Source organism: Pinus tabuliformis, chromosome 9, assembly GCF_031772625.1.
Source record: "Pinus tabuliformis cultivar Carrire ecotype Pingquan chromosome 9, CPIR1, whole genome shotgun sequence".
Classification (NCBI taxonomy): Eukaryota; Viridiplantae; Streptophyta; class Pinopsida; order Pinales; family Pinaceae; genus Pinus; species Pinus tabuliformis.
Window position 1 is genome coordinate 357378023 of NC_142307.1, and position 14452 is coordinate 357392474.

The 14452-nt window shown below is 38.9% G+C and overlaps 1 protein-coding gene across 1 annotated transcript; it reads left to right on the forward strand.

The window, feature by feature from the left end:
* Positions 1-12755: 12755 nt before the first annotated feature.
* Positions 12756-13810, forward strand: LOC149148680 (uncharacterized). The gene is made up of 5 exons (XM_089442250.1): positions 12756-12859; positions 12952-13111; positions 13247-13322; positions 13423-13494; positions 13590-13810. The coding sequence occupies exons 1-5, from the start codon at positions 12756-12758 to the stop codon at positions 13634-13636; spliced, it is 459 nt and encodes a 152-aa protein (XP_089298376.1). The 3' UTR covers positions 13637-13810.
* Positions 13811-14452: the final 642 nt, after the last annotated feature.

Genomic DNA, 14452 nt, shown 5'->3' on the forward strand with positions numbered 1-14452 from the left:
TAGCAGTCGGTCTCCCAACCTCCCGACCGAAATTGTGCAACCTTCACAATCATTCAACCAAGTATGTTGCAGGTCAGTTCTCATGTTCATTTTGGTTTTCGACTGACAGGTTGCTTGTTATGAGTGTTTACATGCCTCCAGGTATCACAAGTGTTCATCTACCTCTAAGAAGTACAGGTACAATGGTTTCCAAGAGAGCAGAGATGAAGACACCATTCAGAGCACACTTGGGGATGCAATCGATCAAGTGACCATGGGCTTACCTACTCACAAAGACATCAAGTTGTTCATGGACAAGGACATCAAGCAGCAGCATCACAATAAGCAGCATCATGAACAACAGCTAAAGGCAACATACTAAATATAGCAAACGCAACGGATGCAAGAGGAAGGTTGTTGACAACATAGAGGCAGAGAAAAGTTGCAAGATCAAGCAGATCCACTGATAATGAAAGCAACTTTAGAGACTAAGACTAAGAAGTGACGGCGCAACATGAAGATCGCGCGAAGGCAAAATATGGAACAAAGAAAGAGTTGCATGTGTTGAAGCAGCAACTTAGGAAGAACATGAAGCTACATGGACTATCCATGAGTTGCAGCAGGAACATGAACAGCAGTGGGTGCAACATGCACTCATGGATGAAACTGCGCTAGTACAAGTTAAGGATCCATCCCAGTGTTGTTGATTGCATGCAAAGGATCTAGCAACATCCATGTCATTAAGTGCACATATGCAATCCAACCCATTCAGCACACTCACCAAGGCAAAGACAAGAAACAAGTCCAACTGGGGCTGAACATGCACTTCAGCAAGTTGATGCGCATGACCACCAACACACACTTGAAGATCAGCACAGACACTATGCATCAGTGTGTTGCCGATTCAACCGTACCCAAGAAGACCATGCGCATGTTAGCAGATGAGTTGGATGAAGAGGTCGAACCAATGCACCGGTCGCAACGGAGACAAGAGTTCGCTTCAACAAGACGTCACCATGAGGTGCATGCACACCATCACGAATGACCAAGCTTGGCATCAGCTCACCGACTTCACCATCACAAGCATGTCAAGGAGTTGGTCTCACCACAGCGGACCGAGTGTCAGTGACGTCTTGCAAGGCTTGCTCAAGCCATGTTGTCTCACATGAGTACATGTGCATTGTAATGTTGAGTCATGTCAAGTGTAAGTCAAGTGTCAATAGTTGGATGTAACAGTCATAGAGTAGGTGAAGAGTCATGAGGGTAGTTGAACTAACACAAAGGGGAATGTCAAGGGTCACCCCACCCTTTGCTATAAATAGTCCCTCATAACTCATTGTATAGGCTTTTGGTCAGCCAAGATTCTACTAAGACTATCTTAAAGAAGGCTTGGAAAGTATTGTAACGCGCCTTGGCTTCTCCACTGCACGGAGCTAATACATCTCTTTGGAGGAGCATGTAGATGTGGCTGTAACGTTCTACTGATAGGGCTAGCAGGTTTACATGGTGTATTGTATGATTGTGACTTACAGTTCTTTATATAATAAAGCCAACACATTTTCATGCATATGTTGTTATTATAGTTGGACTACTCTAGTTTCCTTAATGATATATTTTGTTTAACTTACGTACTTGTGTATGAACTGATTCACACGCAATTATATGAATCTTGTTGTTAATGTGTTGCATATGTTGTTAATGTTGTCACCGTCCGTGCCAACTGCTCTGGCGTACACAAGAGAGACCTTTCTTTGAACCTTGTTATATCAACCGTCACACTCATCTCGGCCTGATTCGTGAGTGATTTTCAAGTTATCTTACCTTGTATGTTGGGACTTCTGCATCCGTGTTGACTGCTCTGCCAGAAGTTGTGCATGTCCTTTATGTGGTGTGTTCCTAGCAGAGTTGGGATTGATCCCTTTCAACCTGGAACTCACCTTCACCTTCAACCCCCCCTTTGAAGTGTTGGAACCTCTCATACTCATTCCTTGACTCACTGCATCAGTCACACCCTTGCTACTGACAGAGTTATCTTACTTGCCTCTATGCGACTTCACGGTCAAGGCATTACCATATGACCCACTGCTGGGACTCCTACACCAAACGGTCTAAGGTCTGATTGGGACTTCTTACCGGGGAGATCCCCTCGACATGTTGGTGGGTCCAGCACCGTAAACAAATTCCCATACCATGATAGCTCTAATATTTTTCGGATCCACTGCTATGCCTTCCTTGGAAACAACATATCCCAAATAATGTACCTGTGTGTGAAATAAATTACATTTACTAAACTTGGCATACAACGAATGCTCTTTTATCAATCTCAATATTGATGCTAAGTGTTCAACATGATCTTCCTCATTCTTAGAATATATCAATATATCATCAATGAATACAATCATAAACTTATCAAGATAAGGACACAACACATTATTCATCAAACACATGAAAGTAGTTGGAGCATTAATTAAACCAAAAGGAACCACAACAAACTCGTAATGCCCATACCTGGTGCAAAAAGAAGTCTTGTAAATGTCCTCTTTTTTTATGCGTACCTGATGATATCCTTATCTCAAATCAATCTTCGAGAACATTGTTTCTCCTTTCAATTGATCAAACAAGTCATTGATCCTTGGAAAAGGGTGCTTGTTCTTGATGGTTACCTTGTTCAGTTGCATGTAATCAATACAAAACCTAAGAGTACCATCCTTCTTCCTCACAAACAACACTGATGCACCCCAAGGCAATACACTTGGCCTAATGTATCCCTTTTCAAGCATTTCCTTCAACTGCAACTTTAGTTTCACTAGCTCTGGAGTGCTCATCCTGTAAGGTGCCTTCAATGTTGGTGTTGTTCCTGGTACCAACTCAACAGAAAAGTACACTTTTGGCAACTCTGAAATCTCTGCTGGAAATACAACCTAAAACTGTTGCAAAATTGGATACCTCTTCAAAAATTTTGCATCTTCAACATCCTTACCATTATCACTGAAAATATGCACTGCGAACAATACACACCCTTTCCTCCAACTGCACTTTGCCTACATAGTTGTAACAATTCTCACTGATGTAGCCTTCTTCTTACCCTGCAAGATTCTCTATTCTTCATTTTCATCCAAGCACTCAATAGCCTTTTCATAAAAATCCACCTTATCCTTGTGAAGATACAACCAATCCATACCCAGAAGCATATTATACGAACCGAATGGAAGCACAGTCATATGTGCTAATGTAGGCATACCATTCAGCTCAAATGCACAAGCTCTTACCCAATGATGAACTCTTTTCTTAGTACATGTAGCTAACTGCACCAACCAAGACTTTCCATGCACTTCTTTTAAACCACATTTATCCACTAGGTCAGGATTAACATAACTACAATTAGATCAAGGGTCAATCAAAATAGAAACAACTCGATCACAGAGCTTACCTTCCATGTCAACAATAGATGCTTGGTGATCTACGTGCTTGTTATTAAATTATGCATAAATCTTAGGAATGTTTTGTCCAACATCCCCAACTATCTACGCCTCCTAAGCATTGTATATCTTAGGCCTACCACCCTAATATGATGGACAATCCTTCTTGAGATGATCCTTACCACATATCCAACACTGCAATTGTCTCCTACCATTACCTTATTATGATGCTCTCTAGGTTGAGGTCCATGTCCCTTCTCTACTACATTAAACTTCTTGTAAGAAGCAACATTCTCTTTCTCACCTGCATCATGAGGTCTTGTTCGCTTCGGTGGCCATTTACCTTTAGTCTTGTCATTCCCTTTCCAACCCTTCTTAGACTCGATTTTATGCTTCGATTACTCATAACAACGTTTTCAATTTTCCAATTAATTATTCTAGTGACTATGGCTCATTATATTCAATCCAATCATTGAATGCTAATGGAAATCCACTGATGAATCTCTAAACTTTTGCCTTCTCATCCTTAAGATAAGGCACATACATCAACAACTCTAAGAACTTAGTCATGTACTCCTTACCTGTCATAGATCCCATCTTCAATTCATAAAACTCCTTGGCCTTACTGTCATAGTACCTCTCTAACAAGTATTTCTTCCTAGAGATTCTCTTGAATTCATGCCAACTCAACTCCTTTTCCTCGATGTCTCTAACATGCTTCACATCTTCCCACCAAATGTCTCCTTTTCCTTTGAGGCTGAAAATAATTATCCAGGCCTTCATGTTCTTTGTATAATCATGCAACTCAAAGAACTTTGTCATCCCAAGAAACCATGCCTTTGCATCTTTCGGTTTCTTCAGCTCTCCATGAAATGTAGGTGGCCTTGATTTCTTGAACTCATCCAAAAAATATCCCCTATGACTCCTCCTTCAAGGATGATAGCAATGATGACCATGATACCTATCTGAACCAAAACTAGAATAGAGCCCATATCCACTGCCTCTCTTATCAAGTGTATCCAAGAGCCTGCCATCTCTTACTGTGTCATCCCTATACGACCTGTGCCCACCAAGAGACCAACTACCGTATGCCCCATTAGTCCTTACCTCCTATCCATAACTGATATGTGGTTGTCCCTATCACTACAAGTCTAACAAACTCTAAAGAATAACTACATTGACCTCTGCTTGTTTCTCCTGTGCCTTGGAAAGTCTTTCCTGTGACTGAATGATCTTGTCATTATCTGGTTTGCAAATTCAGATTTTTCCTTTAGACCTCTCAAGGTGTTTGTTATGTCCAGAGAGTACGCATCTCTTGGCTACTCATCTAATCTATAAGGGGAATCTCAAGAACTGTAATCTACCATTTTACTAGTCATCTTTTATCTTCTTCTTCCTGCAAACATACCATGTCAGATAAACTGAATACAAACATAATCTACATACCTCAATGAATTTTAGGGGAGGTTATCTCATCTACAAAATCAGTCTAGATTAACATGATACATGTATATACATAATCATATCAATATATCGACATCATGCATGATAACACAAACTGCAAACAATAACCTCATGCACGACAACCCTAACCATGACAATGCATGCATAACAATAGACACTAACATGCATATATGACAAACACATTCCGCCCATCCATTCCAAGTATTGAACCATGCTCTGATACCACCCTGTGGTATCAGATATTACCCAATGAGAACGAAACCTGATCTGATACCACCCTGTAATGCCACCTCCCATATTTACCCACTTTCACTGGCCTATTGGGGTAAACATTAGCTAAGGGATACTACGACATGACTTTACCTCATAGATCCCATTAAGGAAGTGGGGTCAACTAGTGACGACAAAGTGACAACTCAACACCTCCTACAAGAGCCACAGGTCACTCAGAGGCTGAAAAACCACCCCAGGTGGCCAAACCCTAAGCTAGAGCTCTATTTCTTAGCCCTGGGTCCTCAATCGCTCCCACAACAAGGCATCCATGTGGTTGGGAGCCTCCAATCGCATGCACAAGCCTGCGTCCACGTGGTTGCAACCCAACTTTTCCAGTTCATAGGGTGTGGTCCCAAATTCTAAGCCTAAATTCCAAGTCAGCCTCCAGACCACTGCCCAAAACTCAGTGAGACTTTCCAGAATCACTAATAACATCAAGGAAAATCCATTCATACAAAACTTGATCAAGGACTTGACCTAACCAAGCATAACCATGATAGTCATTTCATCAAACATATTGAGAACATGTAATATACAGGTCATGAATGCATATCTAAACATAGGTGTCTAATACTTATCTGAGAATCGTCAAGAAGGTCTAATGCCCTCTCATAATAGTTTCAATAACATTTATTAGCTCATGCATTCATTAACCATTCATCAACTAATAAAAACATGTAAAGAGCCATAACTAGAACCTGTTACGAAACCATGCTTATAAGCATCATATAACCAGAATAATAACCATGATAGAATAATCATCAAATCCACATAATAACAAGTACAAGTACTCATGAAATACAATAGGAAAATAACTCTTATTAACATATGCAAAAGCCAACCAAGTCAGGGACTTCCACATACCACCCGACCATAGATTGAGTTGAACCAAATCTTTCTTTCAACCAATCACCCCCGTGCCATATTCCAAGCATGAATGTGGGACTCAAGACAAAACAACCAGGGCTTCCTGAATATTAAACCACCTTCACCCTCAGGTTTACCGTGATCTCGCCAAAACCAGTCAAGGGATCACTAGGCCCAAAACAAGAAAACAAATAATCAGGGCTTCCCGAAGATTAAACCACCTCCACCCTTAGGCTTTGACACAATCTCGCCAAAACCGATCAAGGGATCACTAGGTCCAAAAAACCCTTGGATGCCTCAGAATTTCTTCACCAATACCTTGAGAAATTCTCCCGTCTCCAACATCAGGCTTTACTACAATCTTGACAAAACCGATTAAGGGATTCCTAGGCCCTTGGGAATTTTCCTGAGACCACCTCACCATGTTCCAAAATCATCCAACAATCCAAATCTCAACCAAGTAAAAGAACCCCATCACATCATGGCTCTCTAAAATGGAAAGGCAAGACTGAAACCACTATCACATCTGGAAAAACCAATTCCAATGACAATATGAGAACCAAATACACACATGCATGTACCATGCATTCACAAACCAGCTAAGAAATCACACATGCAACCTGTTACCTGCAAGTATTCCTGTTGAAGTTGCTTAATCCAACTTTTCCTTGCTTGTCCCTTGCTTTCCTTTCCCTTCTTGTCCTTCTTTTGCTTTCCTTTTTGCTAAAGTGCTCCAATAATGCTCTAAGTGTGTAAGAGCATGAGAGAATAGAGAGAGCTCCAAAACTGAATTGACTAAATGTTGTGAACTAATCCTCATAAGTCCTTTTATCATTGAGACCTCTATTTTCTTCAATTTCCTCCATTTTTCCTTCAATTTCCTCTCATGCAAACCTGTGACCTTTCATCTCCCTTTTCTCCTATTTTCCTTTATTTTCATAAATAAAATGTCAATCAATGCCTCTTTGCCTTTTCCAATGTCTTTGCCAATTTCCTTAGCCATAATACAACAAACGACACCAACTAGGATGTTTTGCCCAACATTCAACTTGGAATATGTGTCCCTTGACCTTGGCCTTATTTTCGTTGTTTTAACTTTATTACATGAACTTTTAGCCAAAGGTTGTTACAATATCGACTCTATTTTCCTGATGGTAGATACATGAAATGACCTCCTCAACAATGAATATGAAATGTGATGTTCGGACACTATATAATTTACTAATCAACATTTCAAGGCCATAAATTAGTTACTTCGGATTAACTTATAGATGGGAATAACATAGATGTCAGATGAACCTTTGTCTTTGCATTTCAAAGCCTTTTTTTCATCCAAATAAAAATAAAGTATTATAAATTTATATATTTATTAGTCCTTGTCTTATATGTGTGGTTCCATCCAACTTTGTTTTCATTTGATTTTTTGGACTATATTGATGTTTCCTTTTTCTTTATTTTATTAATTAGATTTTATTTTAAAAAATAAAAATAAATTTTTAATATTCAAATTTTGATATATTATTTTTTATTGACTTAAAAAGATTGATGTGATTCATAAATATAGATGTATGTTATTATTTTATTTCTTTATTGAATTAAATAAAATAAATATATGATATGTTGGACATTTCAAAATATAAAATATAGTTTCAATTTAAATATACCATAATCAACAACGTATAATTTTTTGACTCCATTTTATATAATTTCACATTTAATTTTAATCAGTATAATAACTAGTAATTGCCCCTAAAGGCACAAAGGTACACCGAAGGAAATGAAGTTTTTGGAAGTTCATTTAGAAAAAATGAATTACTAAAAATAAAAACTCTTATTTCTAATAGATTAAATATTATATAAAAAATGATCTACGTCGAGGTCCTATGGCCCAACAACTCATTCCCCATGCCACACAATGGGTCCTCTTGCGAGATTCCATTAGTCTATTCGACACTACTTCAGGAATGAGGCTAATGTTCTTGTTACAAGAAAAGCACAAAATCTGTTGGATTACGAAGAACAACCTTATACTTTAGTGGTTGCTTACTTGTTGATGGTAATTTTCCATTGTGACATTTGGTTATCCCCGAAGTAAGATGATTGATGGAAAACTACCAGGTAAATGACCACAAAATTTATACAATTCCTTATTTAATTCTTTGAGTGTTGAGAAAGTTGTTAGTTTCTATGTTGCCCTGCAGAGCAGGGCAAATTGTGAAAACAAAATGGATCAGTTTTGCAAGACCACAAAGATTTGTTGTTATCTTGACAACTATGAAAAATTTAGTGACATTATTGTTATTGACAATGCTTCAACCTTCATCGGTCTATCATAATCATTAATGTTGAAATGTTTAAGGTTGGACCGAACACAATCAGGAAAGGATATTTTATTTATTCATGTCCTCTTCAACTCAAGTGTTTTGAGTCCAACCATGGAAGATAACTTCATTTGCGCACCTCTCAAATATGCTAACACCTAGTTTTTTCCTTTAATCTTGTCCACGCTCATAAATGGCACTTCATCTAGTAAACAATATCAATTTAAAGATTGTTTGAGCCTGTGACAACCATTGGCATATACTCTATTCTTGTATAATGCATTATCAATGTTGTCCATTGTTTTGACTGTCCAACAAAGTAAGGTAAACATTTCAAATTGAAGCAGTCATAGTGTAAATTCCTTTAGGCTAGTTAGGTCACTGAGAAAAAACAAGGCCACATTTCCAACAAATTCAAGAAAGTTGGCAACTTTCTCAAAGTCAAGGACTTGGAGAAGTTAATATGTTGCAAGTTTGTTATGTTTCCAAACAAACCTGGCAGTGATATCATGTTGTTTGAAGCCTAAATTTTCTCAAAGAGCAGAGATGAAAGACTTCTTTTTACAATATTAAGATTTAAACTTGCTATGTCAAAGGAAAGACCAATTAAGTCCCTCAACAATGGAGATGCCTACAATATAATCTTAAATACTAAATATTACGTATGAATATTTACAAATTCCTAATTTTGAAAGGTGCTTATAATATATTCTAAATGTTAAATATTATATATGACTATTTAAAAATTCCTATCTTTGAGTTTAAAAACATTTTACTGTTGAATATAAATCCTTTGAAAATGCACAATGTTGATGATGTTTAGTGGTGTTTCAAACATGGTGAGTTTATAGGCAGATTTTGTTTCTTTACTCTGTAGAGCACCATCTTTTAAATCTGAATCATCTAGATAATGTTTGTGCCCATCTTCACCCCACATTAGCTGATCATGTGCACATGAGTGGTTATGCTTACCATGTTCATGTGATGACACAATCAGTTGATGTTGCTCATGGTTCAATTGCCCATGTTTGGAACTATGACTATGGCTTATGATCATTGCATCTAATATGAGCATAACTATGAACACCACTATTATGGTCATGATTGTCATGGAAATTATTTACGTCATCCAAACTATCACCGCCTTTCAAGTTATTGTGCTCCCTGCCACTGCAAGGAGTAACATTAATTGTGCAGGTGTGGCTGTGTCCATGACTTTCATGAGAATGAGAATGGGAATGGTTGTGTCCATGAATTTCATGAGAATGAGAATGGGAACAACCCCCACCATGGGCATGATGATGTACTTCATGGAAAAATGCCAACCCCACAAGATTGACCACAAGTCCTCCGACCGAAACAAACAATAAACAATCTGTAGAAATCTCTTGGGGTTCTAGAATTCTCTCAATGGACTCCAAAACTATGAGAGACCAAATAAATACCAAGAAAACAACATTCACATACCTAGAAAGCACCTCAAACCTCCCATAACCATAATTGAACTTGTTGTTTGCAGGCAACCGAGAAATATAAGAAGCATAGAGCCTAATCGCAAGGGCTGCACAGTCGAACAACATGTGGCAAGCATCTGAAATAAGCCCTAGGTTGTTGTTCATGAATCCATAGATGAACGTGACTGATCCAGGTCTGGGTGTGAAGAAGGACCCTTGCAAGACCTTTTACTTTCGTGATGTGTTAAAATTTCTTTTTAAAAGAACATTAATGAATACATCTACATGCGGAAAAGAAGAGGAACATAACAATCATCAACACATGAAAACATAAGCGTTGATAACGGAGTTCGTCTAGGAGGGACTACGTCTCTGGGCTCCTGTGTCAAGATGGTGTAGGCCGTTGCATTAAGTGTTGTCAATAAAGGTGATGTACACAAGAGATGATGTCGTGATCATACAAGGAAAAATGCCCTCACGCATGAGTGGCTCTAAGGGATATTCCACATCCGGAATTCTCAATCAAAAGACTCCTATCAGTATGACACAAAAACATGCATGGTGAGCATCCCGCCAACATGGCACAAAAGGGATGTCAAAACCAAAACACATGCATGACGACATGTAATAAACAAAAGTATCCCAGCAACATACAATAAGGGATCTCAAAGCATAACATGAAGAGTTATGACAGCAAGTACATCATATAGAAGATTCCGCATCAAATCAGCAAGGAATCATGACAACATGGAATAAATAAGATCCTGCCTCAATATCAATCAAGGATCTATGCACCATAATGGAATAAGAAGTATATATTCAAATCATATACCTCACACCACGAGCCATCTGAAGAAGTGGATGTTCATAAGACAATCCACAGCGAATACGTTGTTCACATTATCGATGCGCATGCACAACCCACTACCAATCTATCACATCCTCACTATGAATGGCCATATGAAGAAGTGGGGCATCTGAAACAGCAGTCAATAAGCTGAAGCTCACTGAAACATCAATCTCACAGCATCGATTTGCAAGGAGAATTGATCACAAGAAGAAGAATCGATCATAAAGAGAATAACTTCTTTGGACTTTCGGCTCTGTAGCTCGTTGGCTATCTGGCTCTGTAGCGCTCTGGCTTATGTCACTGCAGTGCTGCGATTTTCCTGAAGTTCAAGCTTTGTGGCCCTCTGTCACGCAGCCTCTCGCCTCCCCCCCCGCTCGACTCTCTGCACCCATCGTGTTTTATAACATGTTTGGGGACAAGGCCGCTTAGAAATCGGAGTTGTTTTGTTCAGAATAGAAGTTGTTTGCATAGAAGCATCGACGGTGCAACAAAATCCTCCAAAATGGCCTTTTTATGTTAAAACAGAAATACACAGAAATACTGAAAACATTGGAAATTCCGACCAAAATCATAAAAGACCGGACTTCAAAAGATAGTAAATCGGCCCTATAAACCCTATCGGGTCCGCCTTAGTCGCTTATCACATCACATCGCGGATTTGGCCAAAACCAAAAATACACGGGATTACACTAAAAAGTCTGAATTCCCGGATCTCAGATTTTATCAAATTGGGCTTATAATTCCCATCGGGTCCGTGCTTATCGCTGCTGCGAATAGCCCTGCATATCAGGGGATCGCTGATTGTCGATTGTCGATATGCCGATCGTTCTGATCGCCAATCGCCGATATCAGCAATCGCTACAGCCCGGGGTCCTGGTCCGAGGCCTTTTGCCAACCCGATCCGCTGATCCGACACTCCATCGCCGATTCGCAAGCGCCGATATCATTGATCGCTGCCTGAATAACGCCAATATCGGCCATCGCTTGCCTTCGATTGCAATTTGCCTTTTAAAGGCTTAAAACCCATTTTAAAAGGAAAATGCCTCATTTTCCTAAGGAACAAAGCAACCTTCTTTTCGCGATAACTTCATCATCCGGACTCGGATTGAAGTGTCGTTCGCGTCGTTGGAATTAGGACGATGAGGTCTACGCTCTGGTCATGGGTCGACATCATTCTGAGCACTTTGATTTTTGAGCGTTCATGAGCCTTCTTTGTCTTGGGTGTGTCTTTGGAGCCACCTGGATCAGTGACCGTGATAAAGACAAGTATTGATGAAAAATAAATGTGTGATCTTCTACAACTTCCTTTTTCCCTTTCACTCAAAATATGTTTCAAGAGGTTCTTAAATAGAAAATAAAGTGAATTTAAGAAACACAATCAACTAAGAAACTTGTTGGAAAATAAAAGAGTTGGATTACCCCTTTGAATATTAAGAAGAAACATTCTCTCAAAATATGCAGAATCCCACAATTTATAAAATTTAAAACAAAAGAGATTTATCCCCAAATGAGAAAGTACCAAATAGTTGCTCTCCACATTATGGAAGGGAAAATATCATTTTGAAGTACAAATTTAGAGCTTGTCCTTTCTCTCATTTTTTCATACATGGAGAAGATATGTTTTTTTTTGGCTGACATGGACAAAAGGTACACCCCCATGACATGGACATTGATGCCATTATCTTCTTTGAATCAATATCCTTCTCGTGTGGTTTACGATCAACAATTCCCATATTCGGTTTATTAATCGAAATGCTTCGTGTATATTTTGTATCGAAAGTTTGTGTATAAGTCAATGTGGATGTCATATTATAAGGGGAAACATGTAATCCTCTAATCATTAGTTTGCCTATCTCCTTTAACAATGTATTATGATTATATAAATTTAAAAAGCATAAATTAATCACAAATATTTTGAATAAGTTTATATTTAAATTGAATTTTTAAAACCACTAATGGAAAATTCGTCCCGCAAACAAAATTGGAATCACACCACTTTATTCATTTATTTGTTTATAAATAAATATAAAGTGCTCATTGTACATTAATTAGGCCGATAGGCCTTCCTTTGAAAGGGACTTTCGTCGTCCCTTTGTTCCTCATGCTGACACGTGGCATCGGATTCCGAATGGCACAACCAGGAGTTTTTCAGTCTCGTGCTGACAGGTGGAGCAGGACAGTTCTGCGAGGGAGTGGCGTCAAAATAGAGCGGGACAGTTCTGCGAGGGAGTGGTCTATTATTCATGGATATTTATGTTCTGCGAGGGAATGGCAGCGTCGTGTTAAGTTCGTGCAGTTATCTTCCAGCTTATGCATTCTTTAAGTTCCAGTAGTAACTGTTCTGCGGTTCCTTCTTGCATCAAACTACCGACAGTGATCAATCTCACAGAGTATACCACTGTTCAAACTGACAGAGGAGCCTGGTTTAACAATCTCACGAACGGGTCTCGGAGCTGGAAATCAACACAACATCATTTCTTCCAGGTGAGGTCATCGTCTCTATTTTTATCATAATCTAACCCTTTCGCTTGGGAGGAGGTTTTACTATTCAGGTCGCTTTGCCAGTATTTTCATTGTCCCAGAGTTTACTTCCTATCTGAGTTGCACGTGCTGTTACAGAGTGTCCAGTTATCAGACAGTTTTACTGTCGGGGGTTTTTCCAGGTTCGAGCGGATGACGCTCTGCCCCTTTCCAGGTAATTCATCATCTCAACACCTCTTCTATTAATTCACTCCATGACTGGGTTTCCTGGTATCTTATTAGGTTTAATTCATGAATTGAAATTCTTCTCGCAGGTTGCGCTCTCCAGATAGCAAAAGGCGTACTCTTCAATACCCAGTTCCAGATAATCGGAACCCTTGCCGTAGGTAAGATTAATGCACCCATTTTTTGCTTTACGGTTCATTATCATTGATACACATGATTATTTTAGGGTTTTCACCTCACGCCGTGCACTTCTCAGGTATGCTTCCACTGGGGTTCGGGAGTCTGGCAGCTTCTCAACACTGATATCCTTGGCTTCACAAGTGCTCTTTACTGACTTACTTGCAGCCTTACGTCGGGTTAAAGAATTATAGGAAGAGGGTTTACATTCTTATGTTATACCGAACTGAATAGTTTGCTTATCGAGAGGTCTCTTGGCCAGTATTAACCCTGTGGGGTTCATAATTTATAACTGTGCATTTTGCATGGACAGCTCGTGTAAAAATTTGGGGTTTCCATAGAAAGAAAATGTTTTGACTTCTTCTGTGTATAGTGTATAACTGTAATTGCTAGACAGAACTCTTCTGCGGGGTGATATAATTTTTTTAAAGGAGCATGGATGCAGATTGATACTTAATGTTTGTTTTCCGATTATGGCTGTCGTGTTTAGTTAAATGGTTTGGTAATTTTATAAAATTGGGAATAAGCAAATGCTACAGGTTCTTTATCGGTTTCCTGTTGACTTCAAATAATTTCTCCTTTCCTTTGAAAAGGTTTCTCTGTCGCACTGGTTATAACATACCAGAGCCAAATATTACGAATTCTCTCTCTCTCTCTCTCTCTACAGAGATATAAATTAGAGTTGTGTTTCTTTTTCAGTTTATTGTTCCCTGTTCTTTAAATGTGAACAGAAGAATAAATTCATGCACCCCTAACTTCAATTGGTTTATTCACCATGACAATCTTTTGTGGGGTTCTGGACGGGGTCGGTATCAGATTGGCAGCCTAGTCCTAACCCCCTCGACTGTTGAATAATTAGTTTAACCCATATTAATCAGAACGATTCCATCACTCTCTTTGTTCTACCGCTTAATTTACTTTTCTTTATAAAAGCAGGCAACA